This window comes from Apodemus sylvaticus, chromosome 11 (genome assembly GCF_947179515.1).
Source record: "Apodemus sylvaticus chromosome 11, mApoSyl1.1, whole genome shotgun sequence".
In the NCBI taxonomy this organism is placed as follows: Eukaryota; Metazoa; Chordata; class Mammalia; order Rodentia; family Muridae; genus Apodemus; species Apodemus sylvaticus.
This window is the reverse complement of record NC_067482.1, coordinates 98,032,706-98,050,876: the sequence shown is the minus strand read 5'-3', so window position 1 is coordinate 98,050,876 and position 18,171 is coordinate 98,032,706. Positions and strand designations below refer to the sequence as shown.

The window sequence follows — 18,171 nt, the reverse complement described above, 5'->3', positions numbered from 1 at the left end:
CCTGGAACTAACGCTCTGTAGTCTAGGCTGACCTCAAACTCACAGTGATCTGCCTACCTCTGCCTCCCAAAAACTGGGATTAAAGGCCTATGCCCCCACCACCCTGTGTGGTGATGGTGTCTATCACAGCAGCAGAGAAGTAACTAACACGAGTACTCTGACTTCTCCTGCCCCTAAAAGCTGGAGACAAATCTACAATCTGAAAGAGACCTTCACTGTGCCTGCAGGAAGACACGCTGTCCCTAGGGACAGAGAAGCCAAATGAAGGAGGTACAAGCCAGTCTCTGCCACTCTCTGCCACCGTGCTGGGAGTCTGAGTTCACTGCCCACGCGGGGGCACAGCCTCATGCATTTTCAGGGAAGTCTTCTTTTCTGCAGTTGTTGGATTTATCTATGGTTCCATAGCTGAACAGCTTGGGTAGCGTGTCTGCATTTCCTCCACGGCCCATCTGTCACTGACATCCCCTGAAGTGGTTACCTGCTCAGACTTATGCACAAAAGAGAAGAAATCAGAGGACAGAAAAATTAAGAGGCATGCTAAAAATAGCCGATTGGGGACTTTCACGATTCAGCCCCTGCTTTTGTTTCTTGTAAGGTAAGCTGAATTGCTTTCACAGCAAAACATGACCTTAAGCCATCTATGGGGTAGTTAGCTCAAGCCCCTTTGTCGTAAGTTACTTTAGTGTTTGTCTCATTAGCATATTGCCTGGTTCAAACTTTTTTTTTGTTCATTTCCTCCTGAAGCCTTCTATGTCATGTAAGACTTAAATTTATATGTTTTATTTATCTCTCTTTGTTGAAAAGTTCTATCCAAAGCTGGGCAGTCGGTGGTGCAAAACATATTACTTCCTGCAGGGCAGTGGAGACACACACCTTTGATCCCAGCACTTGGGAGGCAGAGACAGGCAGATTTCTGAGTTTGAGGCCAGCCTGGTCTAGAGTGAGTTCCAGGACAGCACAGCCAGGGCTACACAGAGAAACCCTGTCTCAACCTGCCCCCCCCCACCCCCCCTCCACCCCCACCCCCCTCCACCCCCACCCCCCATCCCCCCTCCACCCCCCCACCCCGCCAAATTACTTCCTGCATGGAACCATTTGCTGGTGTATTTAGCCATAATTAGAGGGAAACCTGTGTGGAAGGAGAACTCTTTGTTAGATGTTGGTTTCTCCCTTGGGGCTGATCTTCTGGGTCTTTTCCTTGTTGCTGCATTAGAACATTATCTTAGTGTTTGCCCAGGTTTGTTAGCTATAAAACCTGTGATTTGAAATTTAATAAAAGATAACTGTATTTTGAGCCTTTTGTTTGAAAAGCATTCTAGACCGCAGCTGGTGCCAACCTGCAGCTGCAGCTATGACAATAGCAGCCCCTGGTGGCAGAAGAATGAATTCCTTTTATTGATTAGCCTGGTGATTTGGAATTGAGGTAGGCCAGGCTGACAGGGTTCTCTGTCCAGTGGTACTTGGCAGAGTCAGTGTTCCAAACACATTTCCTTCAAAAAAGATGGAGGCGTTTGGCTACGTCACATATCTGCTCACAGGTGTACCTAATTGTGCTTAAATCAACTGCTGTTCATATTGTATTATACTATTTCCCTTTATTTTAATTTTTTTGGTTTTTCAAGACAAGGTTTCTTTGTCTAAACCAGGTTGGCTTCACACTCAGAGAAACTCCTGCCTTTACTTCCCAAGTCCAGGGATTAAAGCCCAGAATGCTATTTTTTTTTTATTTTAAATTACAATTAGCGTATACTAATTTTTCAACGGGGAGCTAATTTATATATTGCAAAACTGTCTTTTAGTGTACACAATTCACTGAGCTTTGGTAAAGGACAAAGCCATGCAATTATTACCAGTGGCTGCTCATAGGCATTCTTATCTGAAAGTAGACCTTATACCCATTAAATCATTCCCTATTTTCCCTTCTTCAGTCCTTGGCAACTGGATTTTTGTATGGGTTTTTTTTTTATTTAGACATTGCATATAAATAAGATTGCCCAGTTGTCTTTTATGTCTGGCTTCATTCGTTTTGTGCATTTTTAAAGTATTTTTTATTATTTATGTATGTGTGTCTGTGCACATGAGTACATTGCTGGCGGGCGCTCTAAGTTTCTGAAGCTGGAGTTACAGGAGGTTGTACGTTGCCTAAAGTGAGTTCTGGGAACTGAACTCTGGTCCTCTACAAGAGCAGTATGCATTCTTAACCCCCGAATCTGTCCAATCCTCATTTAGCACATTTTAAAGGTTCATCTATATTATAGTATCATGCTATATGCTTATTATAGCTGAATATAGGGGTTTTTTGTAATTATGTACGGAGGGCTGCACATAATTTTCAAGAATGAAAAGAAGGCATTGAAAAATATTGGTTATAGAAATGGAGACCAGGCTACTGATAATGGCTAGAAAGACAACGCACAAGTATACACAGAGGAACTGATGCAAGCACAGGGATTGTGTCCTCAGGAGGTAGCTACTTTTGGGGGGCAGGATTACAGAGCTTAGAACTGAGTGGTAGGCTCTGTTCATTTAATTGCAAGCTGTAGAATGAGATCCAGCCATCCAAGAATTAAAGTGGCGTTCTTACGGAGTTACAGCTAGGTATCTCCAGCCAGTGATCTTTCTTTTGAGTGTGCATCGGAGTGAAAAAGGAAACAGCAAAAGCACAGTGACCCTTAAGGAAACTGAGTGGATTTGGGTGTGGTGTGGCAGAACAAATGAGAGAGCTGTTTGTGTCGACTAGTGGAGGAACCCGGCGTCGCGTTCCGTGGCTGCCTTTGCCAGCTTTTCTGGCCCTTCTCGGCCCCCGTAGCGGGCCGGAGCTCAGGCGCTGGGCGGCAGGTTCTCCCTCGCCATGGCGGGCGATCTGGAAAGCTGCAAGTCCCTGAGCGGGCTGCTGAGCGGCCTAGCGCAGAACGCCTTTCACGGACACTCGGGCATCACCGAGGAGCTGCTGCACAGCCAGCTCTATCCGGAAGTGCCACCGGAGGAATTCCGCCCCTTCCTGGCGAAGATGAGGGGAATTCTCAAGGTACCGTGGTTCCGCCGAGCAGCCCTGCCCTCCCCGCAGCCTCAGACCCGCCCCCAGCCTCGGGGCTGCTCAGCTCCGGTGCCCAGCCCTTCCTGAGCCTGGGCGCACACACACGGTGAAAACCTTGATTCCCCCCACCCCTCGAGACTTTTCTGTATCTGCAGTATAGATAAATTGCGAGTTTTCTTCGTCTCAGACTTAAATGAGTTGGTTGAACCGGGCGTAGTAGTGCACGCCTTTAACTGTGCACTGGGGAAGCAGAGGCCAGCAGAGAGAGAGCTGTGTGAGTTCGAGGCCAGCCTGTTGCACATAGCGAGTTCCAGGACAACCAGGCCAGCCAGGGCAATGTGGTGAGACCCTTGTTTAAAGAGAGCGCGCGAGCGTGCTTGCCAGCTTTCCTGGGTTGAAGTCGTTAGAATGAGGTAGTTGGTGAGATAAAGGATTGATTAGCTGGAGTAAACACCATGGAAGCAGTCGATATTGTGGTTAAGAGTATATTTACCAAATGGAACGAAGTATACGGCAGACTGTCTCATGAAAACTATTAGAGGGCAACATGACAGGTGAAATTAACCAAAAAGATTTATTTTTAGTGTATGGGTGTGGTGCCTGTGTGTGCACTGGTGGTTGGAACAGTTATAGGCCACCACGTGGGCACTGGAAACCCAGGTCTTCTGCAAGAGCATTATTAGGTGCTCTTAACCTCTAAGCCATCTCTCCAGTCCCCGCACCCCCACCGGGTTTTGAGATAGGATCTTTTGTAGTCCAGACTGGCCTTGAACTCACTGTGTAGCTGATCCTCCTTTCATTCCTAAGTGCTAGAATTACAAGCATCTGCCACCACCCCCTGCTCTGGCCTGTGTGTGTGTGGGGGGGATGGTGCATATGAAGGCTAGGGCTCTACACTGGTACCTTGCCCTGCCACTCTCTACCTATCCTTTCAAACAGAGCCTCTCACTGTACCTGGCATCCAGTCTTACAGACTGGCTAGAGCAGCCAGGAACGCTTGTGTTTGCTCCGCCAGTGACCAGCCTTTTCATGGGTGCAGGAGAATCAGAACCAGGCTCTAAATGAGCTATCTGCCCAGCTGCTTCTTGCTATTTATTTATTGTAAGATGTTATAACTAAAGTGTATTCAAGGTATTTATCATTTATGTAATTACTATTCGATGAGTGTTTTTACAAACTCTTTATTTTTATTTTATGTGCATTGGCATTTTGCCTGCATGTGTATATTTGTGAAGGTGTTGGAACTTCTTTTTTGTTGTTGTTGTTTTTTGTTTGTTTGTTTTGTTTTTGTTTTTGTTTTTTTGGATTTGGCTTTTTCGAGACAGGGTTTCTCTGTGTAGCTCTGGCTGTCCTGGAACTCACTCTGTAGACCAGGCTGGCCTCGAATTCAGAAATCCGCCTGCCTCTGCCTCCCAGAGTGCTGGGATTACAGACGTGCGCCACCACCGCCTGGCTGCTGTTGGAACTTCTGATGCTGGGGTTACAGACAGTGGTAAGCTGACATGGGGGTGCTGGGAATTGAACCTGGGTCATCAGAAAGAGCAGCCATTGCATTTAACTGCTGAGCCATCTCTCCAGCTCCTTCACGAAGTCTTTAAAATATGATGTGTATTTTACATTTAAAACATTTTAGTTGCAACTAGCTGCATTTCAAGTGGTTAAAGTAGCCACATGTGGCTAATGATCACTATGTTAATTCTGATTATGACCCATGTGGTAGCCTCAGTCTGTCACTCCAATTCTAGGACCTCTAGCACCTCTGGTCTTCATGGGCACCAGCTATTCACACAGTGCCACTTATGTACATGCAGGCGGATTACGCATACGCAGAAATTAAAAATCAATATATTGTTAAAAGATGAAGCGGATGGACGAGGGAGGTGAGTCCCTAGACCAAACGCTTACTGTGACGGGGAAGAGCTGAGCAGGATCCTGGTCCTCAGGGAAACACCAGGCATGTTGGAAAGCAGCACTGTATCGCTTCTCGGCTTTTGGCTAAGATCAAGTGGAAAGCAGCACTGTGAGTGGACAAAGGCAGATGCCCAGACTTCACTGGCCAGTCACCCAGCCTAGCCAATTAGTGAGACCTCGGCTCCATGAGACATTGGGAGGGCCAGCGAGAGAGTTAGCAGGCGAAGGTGCTTGCTGTTAAGTCTGACAACTTCAGTGAAGATCCTGGAACCCACATGGTGGAGAGAATTCATTGTGGCAACTTATTCCCTGGCCTACACAATCACTTTTTTTTTTTTTAAAGAAGCTGAGAGTGATAAAGCAGGATGCCCGACATCTAGCCTCCTCATCACGTGTGCACCCATTTACACACAAATGGGAGTACCACTGAGGACACTTGATGTTGACCTCTTACTTGCAAATGCACACAGAAGAGGAGGCAAAGTTAAGATGTGTACTTTTTTGTTGTTTTTTGTGAGTGTTTCACTGTGTAGTTTAAGCTGTCTAAACAGCCTAAAACCACACTATTTAAAGTTCCTGTTAAATTTTAATTTGCTACTAAACATCTTTATGCTTTTATTTATTACATTTGTTTTACTGTGTTTTCAAGGCAGGTCTCTATGTAGCCCTGGCTATCCTGGAGCTTACTCCATACCTCAGGCTGGCCTTGATCTCAAGAGATCCACCTGCCCGTGGCTCCCAGGGCCGGGATCAAAGGCAAACACCACGACCTAATTTTTCTTACAGGATGTGAATATAAGAAAAAAATGCGGTTACTTCACAGAAATTGACTGGAATTGGCTCGTGCAATGGGAGGAGTCACTTGTGGTAAAGCAGTGTCAGAGTGGCCTGACGTGCCACCTGGAGGGGAGACAGGGCATCTAGAACTGTATGTACGTATGTGTGCCGTGCTCGTGAATGCAAGTTCCTGGAGAGGCAGGAGGTGGCGGGGTCCCTGGAACTGTAGCTACAGGTAGTTGTGAGTTGCCTGATGTGGGTTGCGAGGGTCAGAACTCAGGTCCTCTGAAAGAGCAGTGCATGTTCTTAACCACTGAAATCTCTCCTGAGCCCCAATGCCTCTAATTCTTATAAAAACATAAAGTGAAGATGATTTTCAAGTGGGGAGTGCCTATTATTTAAGTTTTTATTACATATACTTATTTATTGTGTGCATAAGTCAGAGGATCACACTGAATCCCTTCTCTTCTTCCACTTCATGGAGCTACTTTTGTTTCTGAGACAGGGTCTCATGTAGTCTTGGCTGGCCTGGAACGCACAGGATCCACTGCATCTGTCTCCTGAGTGCTGGGATTAATGGTCTGCAATACCAGGTGGTTTTGGGGGGGTCAAATCCAGACGGTTAGGCTTGGCAGCAGTGTCCTTTCCTGCTGAGCCATCTCAGCAGCCCATGCATCTTTAATAAAAGGGAACATGCATGGATACATGTAAGGGTGTGATAGTGTTTACAAGCAGAAGTTACAAACTGTGGACAGAAGGCATTCTTTCTGCCAAACTTTCTTTTCCTTTTAACTAAAAGGAACTAATTTTATTTTCACAGTTCATGATACAAATGAAACTACTTAAAACAAAACAAAAACAAAACAAACAAACAAAAAAACCCACTCTTCTAACCAAAACTGTTCCCTCTGCTAGATAAGGGGAGAAGTCTTGCTTGTCACAACACTATCCAATACTCGGGTGTAGCACCATGGTCTCCCACTGAATCAGGAAAGCAGAGAACTGATGGTCCCCTGCCCTTACCTGTCTGTCTGTGCCATGCCAGGCCAGGTGAGTACCATCTCCTCACTGGAGGACTGGACATCAAGGGCATGTGGTTGGTCTCCCATGGGTGGCCTCATTGTAGGAGCAGGTCCCACAGGCATCACCCCAGGAGGAGGGGCCACTACTGGCACCATGGGGGGGGGGGTCTCCCGTGTTGGGTGCTTGCATCATACCAGAGTGTGGAGGACCCCCACCAGGGGACTGGGGCCAGGTAAGATCTTGGCCCCTTCAGGAGGAGCAAAGAATGTAGCAGGAGTGTCTTCCTTGTTGAAATGAAGCTGTCGTTCTATCGGTCAGGCTCTGGCCTGCTCTTCCATCCATTTCTGGAAGTAGTCTTTCCCACGCCTCTATTCCTACCACTGCAGTGTCTTACAGACTGAGTCACAGATGTGTGTCACAGGAATCACAAGAGAACCACTTCTACCCTGCCAGAGTCCATGTTGCCCCTCCCCTCCTTTTTTAGATAGGGTCTCATTGTGTAGACCAGGCTGGCCTTGAACTTACAGAAATCTGCTAGTTTCTGCCTGCTTAGTGTTTGAGATTAAAGACATTCACTACCACCACCACCAGTTCCCCACCCCACCCCATCTCCCAGCCTCAGACAGGCTTCTAGAAGTGCTTTGGCTGCTTTTGAACTAATTGATTATCTTGGCTGTTGATAAGGGGCAACTTTATGGGGTATCCAATGTAAAAGGCAGATGTGGGGTAGTAAAAATGCAGATCGTACTCAAGGGATGAACAGGGCGGGGCAGACAGCCTGGTAGGTAACAGCCCAGGACAAGCACCAGAGGTTGTTCTGACGTGTGGACGTACACTGGCACAAATGTGCTTCTGCAGTGACACGCGTAAATATGCACGTGTGTACACACACACACACACACACACACACAGAAACAGTGACCCATCCAATTTGATCGTAGTGTGAGGGATGCAGTAAGGAATTCTTGTGACCAGGCAAGAGTGCAGCACTTCCTCCTCTAGTCCCCGAGCACTCCTGCCTTGAAGCAGGCTACACACTTACAGATGGATGGTAGCAGGCTGTGTGCTGTCACCTAGAAAATTATGTTCTGCATAAAACCGGAAAAGGGAGATACAATGCACAGAGGACGAGGACAGACGGTGAGGAGCCGTGGAACTCCTAGAGAATACAGTGGGTACTCTCATTAACAGGCTCCTGGCTTGATGTGGTGTGCAGACGCAGGATCTAGTGCTTGCTAGGAAGGTTGTAATGTGAGCTAAACCCAAGCCTGAGCCCAGAAAAAAAATAAGTTTTCTTATTGCCAGCTACCTGGCGATTTGTTGTGCAGGGTCCCTGACTGTCACGCTGTTTCCAAATGTCTGTCTGTTTCCCCGATGTCTGTACTGAATGCTCTTTTCTATGTACAGTGGAGTCCTTCACTTTCCTTGTTTGGACATCAGCACTCTCTTACCTGTTAGTCACAAAAGGGCAAACATTCAATCTGCTTATGGCTATGTGAAGCAGCCCATCCATCCATCCATCCATCCATCCATCCATCCATTCATCCATCCATCCATCCATCCATCCATCCATCCATCCATCCACACTAGTACACCATGGTGCGCATGTGGACATCAGAATTATAGGAGTCAATTTTCTCCTACCATGTAGGTTCCAGGGATCAAACCCGCATCTTCAGGCTTGGCACTTGCACCTTTATCCGATGAAGATCTTGCTGTCCCCCACTCTAGTTTTGATTTCTGGGTACTGCCCAAGGAGTTATAAAATTAACAAAGTAGTCATGGTATATGTAGCTAGTACTCTTAACCACTGAGCCATCTCTCCAGCTTCTATTAATCAATTTTTTGAACTATGAGATCAAACTAGCAACAAATTTACAGAAATACTCCCAATTGCTGGGATTAAAGGTATCTACCACCTGTCACAGCACACTTTCTAATTTTTTCAGCTCACATTTATAATTTGAAGAATTAATAATACTACCTTAATTTTTATACTGTACTTAACTAGTTTGTTCATTTGTTTAAAAAAAAAAAAAAGGCAAACTTTTTGCAACCCTTAATACTTATTTCTGGCATGTGATAGGCACTTAGTAAAGATCTGTAGCACATCTGAACGAATGGATAGTGCTTAAATGTGCCAGCTGCACTGGAAAGGTCGGCATAGTTGGGCAGAGTGGCATATACCCATGTCCTAGCTCCTGGGAAGCTGATTAGGAGTTTAAAGCTAGCTTGGGCAAAGTGAAAGTGCAATTCCTGTGTGGAGGGAAGAGACAATCTGGTCCTGCAAGTCCGTCCTGGTCAGGCATGCTGGCGGCTGGACTGAGGTGCCTGGTGCTCCCAGTCTGCTCCTCTCCGTACCCCATCCTTACTGTTGTCAGTGTTTGCTGTTACTGGGGGAGTCATTAACCCCCAGCCCTGGGCGCGCTCTGCCGCTCAGCCGCACTCCTCTGCCTTGGTAAGTTCTGCTTTGCTGTAACATGGCTGCACGTTCATTCACTTGCTTCCTGTCTTTAGCAGCTGTTGGCAACACAGTAACAGTGGCTGCGACAGGTATTATTTGATATTACGAGCCTGAAGTATTTAACATTAAATCTGAACACTTAAAGATAACTCTTACCTCAAATATCTATTCTTAAATTTACAATGTTGGTATTTAGAAATAGTATGTATAAATTATGTTAAGTTGGTTACTTGGTAGAGAACTCAAAATTTTCACTAACTTGTCCTCAAGATTATGAGATCTATGATTTTAAAAAATATCATTATGAGCTGGAAAGATGGCTCAGAGCCATCACAGCACTTGTGCACAGACAAGGAGACAGATAGGCGTGCACGCACGCTACACACACACACACACAAACACACGCTACACACACACACACACACAAACACACGGCTTTAAAATAAAACCTGACCATTGGCTTTGGGAGGTGATACATTTCTGTGACCCCGGCAACTGATAGGCAGATCTTTGTGAATCCAAGGGCAGCCTAGTCTACATAGCAGGTTCCATTCCAGCCAGGGCTACATAGTGCGAGCCTGTCTGTACAAACAAGGGACATTAGTGTTTCTGTGCTCCTATGTGTTCTTTCTTTGTAAAACAGATTCAGACACTATGAAAACGATGTTAATAAATATATTAATGATAAAGCATCACAATGCAAAGTTATTACAGGAAAACATGGGAAGCCAGCCTAAACTGTATGGAAAACAACATCAATAACATGATACTAAGCATTTTAACAGCATTATAAGCATTATAACAGACAAAGAAATAACGAATACCTGTTTCTGTCTCTGTTAAAGCCACAAGATTTTGCAACTTGGTTGGGAATTAGATGGGAGTCACCATGCCTTTGTCATGAGTTCCGTTTTGAATATCTTGGGGCTCTGAAGGATAGATACTGCGTTAGGGTTTATTCTGTGATGAAGCTTGTCACCAAGCTGGATGTCAGCCTTGGGTCCAAGTGGAGCTGCCTCAGCCGGGCTCAGGCTCTGTGGCTCTGGCTTTGGGGACCTGGACTGCTGTCCCCCTCTCTTCCTCTTCTTGAACTGTGCCTCTCATGACTCTTCGTGGCCTGCCTGTGAGATTTCTTCCACCTGTGAGGGCTCTTCCTGTCAGACTCCCTGTTTCTCTTGGAGGAGTGGTGTGAGCCAGAGTGGTAGCTTCTCGACTTGCCATAGTATTCGGCATGATGGTCTTTCCTGTCCCTCCGGTCTGAGGTTTTTCCGGAGGAGCCAGTCCGAGCCGGAGACACGTAGACATCCCTGCTGGTCTCTCGGAATTCGTTGTCGGGGTTTCTGAACACGTGGAGGAAGTTGCAGTGCTTCCCTTTCGGACACTTCTGCATTTCGAACAAACCGCAAATAGCGACCTTCCACCGGGTCACCGGGCAGAACTCACACTGCAGCTGCCGGCCCGCGTACCACCTTCCATTAAAGAGCGAGAGGGCTGCTTGGCATTCTTCTTCCGACTGGTACTGCACATACACATTGCCCCGCAGGTGAGGTTCTAGGTTGCAGCTTACTTTGAACTGAATCACCTTTCCCACGTTCTTGAACTCGGGCAGCACGTCATGGTAGAAATCCAAGAATTGCTGGTAGGTCTCCTCCTCGCTGTACTCCAGGTTCGCGTCAGAGTCATAGTCATCCCTCCTGCACTGCTCCATTCCAAACGTGGTAAACATACTCTTCACGAGAAGGGTGGGGCTTGACGTGGGAAAGTCGTGTTTCCGTGAACACCTGTTACCAAATCTGCACGCGCCCGTTTTATTGTAGAAGGGACAACTGGGTCGATATTTCTCCAGCCTTAAATCCTTGGGTGGTTCCGGGTTCTGCCAAGAGCGTTCACTTTCAGCCTGGTCCAGCATTTTCTGCACCGCCTCCTCCCTCTCTCTCTTCTCCTGTAGCTTCTGCTCCTCCTCCTCTCTCTGTTTTTTCTGTTGTTCTTCCCATTCAGCCTTTATTTGTCTCTCCTCTTCTTCCTTCTGTTTTCTAGCGGCCTCTTCCTTTTTCTTCTTTATTCTGAATTCTTCTTGTGCCTTCTCCTCCCTCAGCAGCCACTCTTCATGTAATCTCTGCCGCTCTATCTCCTGTAATCTCTCTGCAAGTTCTTCGTTGGCAGAAACATCGTCTTCCTCCTCCTCTGGTGGGGCTTCCAGGGCTCTCAGCCGAGCCATTTTCTGCCGGCGTTTCTTGCGTTTCTCCTTCTTCATTGCGGCCTTGTATTGTTTTCGGCTGAGTTTCGCAGGAAAAGCGGGCTGCTGCGATGCCATTTTACCGCAGAGCGCGGCCCCTTCCCGGACCTCGGATCTCGCGATAACCTCTCTTTCTCACGCTATGGGTAGAGAATGTCGCCCGCTGTTAAGTTGTTCTGCTGTTTAATGTCCGTTACCTTCCCGAACAGCGACTACAGGGTGGCACCATCCAGCCCCGCTGACTGTCCTTTTCACCAGCCTAGAAAGCTGAACCAGCTGAGTCACGGGTGTGTTTGCGCAGTGCAGCAACCAGTAGCTGGATGTGCGCATGCGCAGTCAAAGGCCAGTGTTTGCGTAGGAATGTGGGCTGTACCGCCTACCTGCGCAGTCACCGGGTTATCCGCAGTATGCAAGGCCTGACCTGCGCAGTCGCCAGGTTATCCGCAGTTTGCAAGGCCTGACCTGCGCAGTTGCCGGGTTATCCACAGTACGTAAGGCCTGCCTGCGCAGTTACCCAGTTATCCGGTTATCCACAGTACGTAAGGCCTACCAGCGCAGTTACCCAGTTATCCGTGCGCTGTTACTCGGTTATCCGTGGTATGCCTGCTTGCGCAGTAACCCGGTTTTCCAGTTATCCAGTTATCCGTGCGCTATTACCCAGTTATCCGTGGTACGGCCTGCGCAGTTACTCTCAGCCTGCACAGTTACCTGGTTATCCAGTTATCCGTGGTCCGGCAGGTCTGCGCAGTTACCCAATTATCCAGTTATCGGTATTCCAGCCTGCGTAGTTATCCAGTTATCCACGATAGAGTGGCCTGCGCAGTTACCCAGTTATCCAGTTATCCGTGATACAGTGGCCTGCGCAATTACCCGGTTATCCAAATATCCGTGGTACAGCCTGCCTGTGCAATTATCCGCGGTTATCCGTGGTGCAGCCAGCCTGTGCGGTTACGGGCTATGCACGGTACAATTGGCCTGCGCAGTTCCCCGCCTATCTGCAATATGGCCGGCCTGCGCAGTTACCTCGTTATCCAAATATCCGTACTACGCCGGCCTGCGCAGTTACCCAGTTATCCAAATATCCGTTCTACGGCTGGCCTGCGCAGTTACCTCGTTATCCAAATATCCGTACTACGCCGGCCTGCGCAGTTACCCAGTTATCCAAATATCCGTACTACGGATGGCCTGCGCAGTTACCACGTTATCCAAATATCCGTACTACGCCGGTCTGCGCAGTTACCCAGTTATCCAAATATCCGTTCTACCGCAGCTACCACGTTATCCAAATATCCGTACTACGCCAGCCTGCGCAGTTACCCAGTTATCCAAGGCGCGGCCGCCTACGCAGTTATCAGATTATCCGCGGTTTTGCGTGGTACAGCCAGCCTATGCAGTTACCGGTACAGCCTGCCTGCGCAGTTACCTCGTTATCCAAATATCCGTACTACGGCTGGCCTGCGCAGTTACCCAGTTATCCAAATATCCGTACTACGCCGGCCTGCGCAGTTACCACGTTATCCGAGGCGCGGCCGCCTGCGCAGTTACCAGGTTATCCGCGGTTATGTGTGGTACAGCCTGCTTGCGCAGTTACCTCGTTATCCAAATATCCGTACTACGCCGGCCAGCGCAGTTACCACGTTATCCAAATATCCACTACGGCTGGCCTGCGCAGTTACCTCTTTATCCAAATATCCGTACTACGCCGGCCTGCGCAGTTACCTCGTTATCCAAATATCCGTACTACGGCTGGCCTGCGCAGTTACCTCGTTATCCAAATATCCACTACGGCTGGCCTGCGCAGTTACCTCGTTATCCAAATATCCGTACTACGGCTGGCCTGCGCAGTTACCTCTTTATCCAAATATCCGTACTACGCCGGCCTGCGCAGTTACCCAGTTATCCGTGGCGCGGCCGCCTACGCAGTTACCAGATTATCCGCGTTGCAGCCAGCCTATGTAGTTACCGGTAATGTATGGTACAGCCGGCCTGGCCTGCGCAGTTACCCGGTTACCGTTTTACGGCCAGCCTCTGTGGTCTGCGCAGTTACCTGTTATCCGTAGTATGGCCAGCCTACGTAGTTACCCGGTTATCCATGGTGCTGCTGGTAAGTGCAGTTACTTGGTGGTTATCCGCCTTATAGACCAGCCTGCGCAGTTACGAGTGGTTATCCGCAGTATGTTCCGCCTGCGCAGTTACCCGTGTCTGCAGTTATCCGCAGTGTGTCTGGTCTGCGCAGTTACACTGTAATCTGCAGTTACGTCTTTACTCAGGCAATGGCGGGCCTGCGCAGTACAGCTTTTTTTGTCTCCGCCCCCTGCAGTGGGAGTGCTTCTGCGGTGGAAAAGCTTGGCCCTGAGCCCGGGCCGACCCATCTCACTGCAGGCCACCACGATGTGCCGGTGCAGGCAGCCCACCTTCCCGGGCTCCTTTATGCGGGTGCTGGGAATAGAAATTAAGTTCTCATATTTGTTTGGCAAGGGCTTTACCAGCTAAACCATTTTTTCTGGCTTCAGCTCCTCACTCTTGTGGAAAGTAAGTAAGGGTTTTTTGTTGTTGTTGTTTTTAATTTTATTACATATATCTTTGCATATATTTTATTATATATATCTTTTAATTTTATTATATATTTTTTGCAATTTGAATTTATATATATTGAATATGTTTTGTTCTTTGCAATTTGAATTTATATATATATTGAATGTGTTTTGTTCTTTGCAATTTGAATATGTGTGTGTGTGTGTGTATTGAATGTGATTTGTTCTTTGCAAAGCACATTCTTTTCATTTGTTATGTAATGTAGTTTTGTGCGGTATTCACAGAGAAGACTTCTCAGACAAGGGTTTGAGCCAGGAGAAAACAAAGGTTTTACAGTGTAGCGACAGCTGTCCTGGAACTTGCTCTGTAGACTAGGCTGGCCTTACATTATGCTATGGTTAGGTATGGCCCCATAGACTCAGGTTTTTGCACAAGCCTATGGGGGCAGGGAGTGGAATGTGATGGTTTGTGTATGCTCTGGCCAGGGAGTGGCGCTATTAGAAGCTGTGGCCCTGTTGGAGCAGATGTGGGCTTTAAGACCATCTTCCTAGCTACCTGGAAGCCTGTCGTCTGCTAGCAGCCTTCAGATGAAGATGTAGAACCCTCAGCTCCTCCTGCGTCATGCCTGCCTGGGCACTGCTGTGTTCCCTCCTTCATGATAATGAACTGACCCTCTGAACCTGTAAGCCAGCCCCAATCAAATGTCCCTATAAGATTTGCCTTGGTCATGGTGTCTGTTCACAGCAGTGATACCCTGACTAAGAAGAAAGATCTGCTTCCACTGTGTCACTTGAAGAAGGCAGACACCTGTAGTTAGTAAGGCAACAATGATGTTTTATGCTGAGGGTCGTCACACAAGGTTGACACTGTAAATTCCTTTATCTGTAAAGTCTTTATCCCCAGGCGTTCACCTGTGTGATGTACCTTAGCTGGAGTCAGGTCCAGGCTAACAGGAGCCTCTGATTGGAGAGTCAGGATCCTGGGGAGACAGTCCAGCCGAGCCACAGGGCTCATCTAGGAGGTGTTACTCTAGATGTGCAGAGCAGTAGGTGTCATGGGGTTTATGCCTGTGTCAGGTTCTCTTGAGTGGGTTAAGTTGCTGGGCTCTGATTATCAGGCACAGTGTTGACTGTAGTGGAAGTCCTCATTAAGTTATTTTTACAGGTCTGGAGACTTTTTTTTTTTAATACTATACTCATTACACTGCTTCCTGAGTGCTGGAATTAAAGGCCTACACCACCATCACCCACTAGAAATCTTTACTTGGCTGGTGGTACTACAGTGTGTTTGGGACTGCAGTGTAGCACTGAGCCTGTTCTCAGGGTTACCTTTTAAGCACAAAAACCATATCCTGGGCCAGTGGTAGCACACACCTTTAATCCTAGCACTTGGGATGCAGAGGCAGGCGGATTTCTGGGTTCAAGGCTTGCCTGGTCTACAGAGTGAGTTCCAGGACAGCCAGGGCTGTCTCGAAACTCTGTCTTGAAAAACAAAAACAAACCAAAAAAAAAAAAAAAAACCCAAAAAACAAAAGAAAACAAAAAACAACAAAAAACAAAAGACCATATCCTGGGTTGACATATTTCAGTTAACAAGAACATCTAGCCAGAAGCAGAGCTAGCCAGAAGCAAGGTTTGTTCATCTAGGAACTCTGCCATAGCTTATGGGTTTTGACTGATTTAGTCTTTGTTTTAGTTCTGGCAGGGGGTGCTGTCTGTGTGCTGAGTTTTACAGTCTGAATGGCACTTCCATCATAGAGTCAGTTGTGCTAAGGTCTGGGGCCTGTTACAGTAGAAAGATTTTACTGTTACTATATAGTTTGGATAATATAACTTTTTAAAAGATTTTATTAATTTATTTTATGTATATGAGTACACTATAGATGTACAGATGGTTGTGAGCCATCATGTGGTTGCTGGGAATTGAATTCAGGACCTCTGCGTGCTTTGGCCCAAAGATTTATTTATTGTTATATGTAAGTACACTGTGGCTGTTTTTAGACACACCAGAAAAGGGTGTCAGATCTCATTAGGGATAGTTGTGAGCCACCATGCGGTTGCTGGGATTTGACCTTTTAAAGAGCAGTCAGTGTTTTTAACTGCTGAGCCATCTCTCCAGCCCCCTTGGATAATATAATTAAACATTAGTAAAAATACATTTAAAAAGTCCCTCCCCCTGCCAAAGAAAATAAAATCCAGGCAATGGTGGTGAACACCTTTAAACCCAATACTCAGGAGGCAGAGGTAGGCAGATCTCTCAGTTTGAGGCTAGTGTGGTCTACAGAGTGAGTTTCAGGACAGCCAGGATGCACAAGAGAAACCCTATCTCTAAAAACAGAACAAAACACAAGTGCGAGTTAATTACTTGGGATACAGCTTCACTCTTTAATATAGCCTGGCCCTGGACTCGCTGGGGTGCCCAGGTTGGCTGTGAACCTGCAGCAACCTACCTTGCACGATTCTCTTGACAGTTAGCATGACACGAGTCCCGAGCTAAAATATGGGCTCATAAATAGAAGAGGGCATACTTTTAGGTTTTAGCTGTAATTTTATTTTTCTACTGTAGGCGGCAGTAGAATATTGGTTTGCTAATAGCTGCAGGACTGCATAAAGATGTTTAAATGTTTTCTTTTTCTGGAATGTTCGAGGCAGAAAATGCTTTTGCTGGCTATTCTACAGTAATAATTTTGTGTATAAAAAATCTAAACATTTGGCCTGGCATTTTGAAATTAGAATTATTTTTAATAAAACATTTGTTTGAGTGGGACTGGCGAGATGTCTTAGTGGTTAAGAGCTCTTATGCAAGCTGGGCAGTGGTGGCACAGGCGACACAGTGCATGGGTGGCAAGGCCATGCTAGGTACTGATGGATAAGTTAATATAGCCTAATCTTTTTATTATTGTAATTAAAAAGAATGGGAGCCAGATGGTGGCGGCACACGCCTTTAATCCCAGCATTGAGAGGCAGAGGCAGATGGATCTCTGAGTTCAAAGCCAGCCTGGTCTACAAACACAGAAAAACAGAAAAGAAAAAAAAAAGAAGAGCGCGCTTGTTGCTCTTCCAGAAGATCCAGGGTCGATCCCCAGCACTCCCGTGGTGGCTCACAACCCAGTGTCAGGGGATCAGAGGTCTTTCCAGCCTCCAGTTCAGGAAAAACATTGATACACATGAGATAAACAAATTTAAATATTAATTCAACTAATTCCTTCATTTAAAAAAAAAAAACCAAATTACACAGAATTTTGTATAGCCAGGCACAGTGCTTATATATGTCTGTAGTCCCAGAACTGGGGAAGAAGAAGCAGGAGGATTGGGAGATCAGAGTCATCCTTGACTACAGCCTGGGCTTGCTTTAATGCCTGCCTGCCCGCCCACCTGCTTGTCCGTCCGTCCATCCATCTATCTGTTTTTTTTTGAGACAGGGTTTCTGTGTAACATACTCTTTTTCCTGTCTCCCCCCCCCCCCCCCTGTTTTTTGGAGACAAGAGTTTCTCTGTTTAGCTCTGGCTGACCTGGAACTCAGTGATCCGCCTACCTCTGCCTCCCAAGTGCTGTGCTCAAAGGTGTGTGCCACCATGGCCTAGCTTTAAAAGTCATTTTCATTACTATATGTGTATGAGTGTTTTGCCTGCATGTATGTCTGTGCGCTGTATTCCTGCCTGGCACCCACAGAGAGCTTAGTTCCCTTGGATCTAGATGGTCATGAGGCATCCTATGGGTGCTGGGAACTGAACCTGGTTCTTCTGTAAGAACAGTCATGCTCTTAGCAACTGAGCCATCTTCTCTAGCCCTACAACTATTTCTTAAAACCTGCCATGTATAAAGTCTTTAAATTTACCTTTCTTTATCCAGAGCATATTTTGCATTTTAAAAACAAATTATTATTAGTTTATTTGAAATATAGCCCTGTATTCAAGTCAACATTATTGTATACCTCTATAGGCTTTGTGAATGTTAGTGAGACAGACTATTTCCTTGCCTCTGGGAAGTGAACTCAGTTCCTCTGGAAGAACAGTCATCTCTTCAGCCCCTTCCCCCCCTTTTTTATTTTGCGGCAAGGTCTCTCTATGTGGTCCTGGCTATCCTGCTAGGATTAAAGGCTGACCATCTAAAATCCTATTTTGTAAAAAAGGTTTCTTTTATGTGTTTGAATTTTCTGTGCTTTGCCAACTGTATATATGTACACCAC

General features: G+C 46.7%; 2 protein-coding genes across 8 annotated transcripts in view; one reads left to right on the top strand and one right to left on the bottom strand.

The window, feature by feature from the left end:
- Window positions 1–2,797: 2,797 nt before the first annotated feature.
- The window catches only part of Commd1 (copper metabolism domain containing 1), a 106,776-nt gene continuing 91,402 nt past the window's right edge, over window positions 2,798–18,171 (top strand). The window contains exon 1 of one of the 3 annotated variants that reach the window (XM_052198030.1): window positions 2,798–3,028. In XM_052198030.1, coding sequence (XP_052053990.1) covers window positions 2,852–3,028 — 177 coding nt within the window. In that variant the 5' untranslated portion in view covers window positions 2,798–2,851. Of the gene's footprint in view, window positions 3,029–10,665; window positions 10,756–13,870; window positions 13,981–18,171 lie in introns of those variants that run through there. The other 2 variants (XM_052198033.1, XM_052198031.1) reach the window with 2 other exon arrangements.
- On the bottom strand, window positions 9,872–13,704 carry LOC127695857 (U2 small nuclear ribonucleoprotein auxiliary factor 35 kDa subunit-related protein 1). 5 transcript variants are annotated; one of them, XM_052198021.1, is made up of 2 exons: window positions 12,646–13,704; window positions 9,872–12,558 (listed from the first exon to the last, which is right to left on the bottom strand). In XM_052198021.1, exon 2 carries the CDS (start codon window positions 11,524–11,526, stop codon window positions 10,240–10,242), a length of 1,287 nt encoding a protein of 428 aa, XP_052053981.1. In that variant the 5' UTR covers window positions 11,527–12,558; window positions 12,646–13,704; the 3' UTR covers window positions 9,872–10,239. The 5 variants fall into 5 exon arrangements, with proteins under 5 accessions (XP_052053981.1, XP_052053980.1, XP_052053983.1 ...); XM_052198020.1 differs by having other exon boundaries at window positions 9,872–12,871; window positions 12,916–13,704; XM_052198023.1 differs by having other exon boundaries at window positions 9,872–13,124; window positions 13,168–13,704.

Coding starts and splice junctions, on each gene's coding strand:
- LOC127695857 (XM_052198021.1), bottom strand. CDS start 11,526: ATGGCATCGCAGCAGCCCGCTTTTCCTGCGAAACTCAGCCGAAAACAA.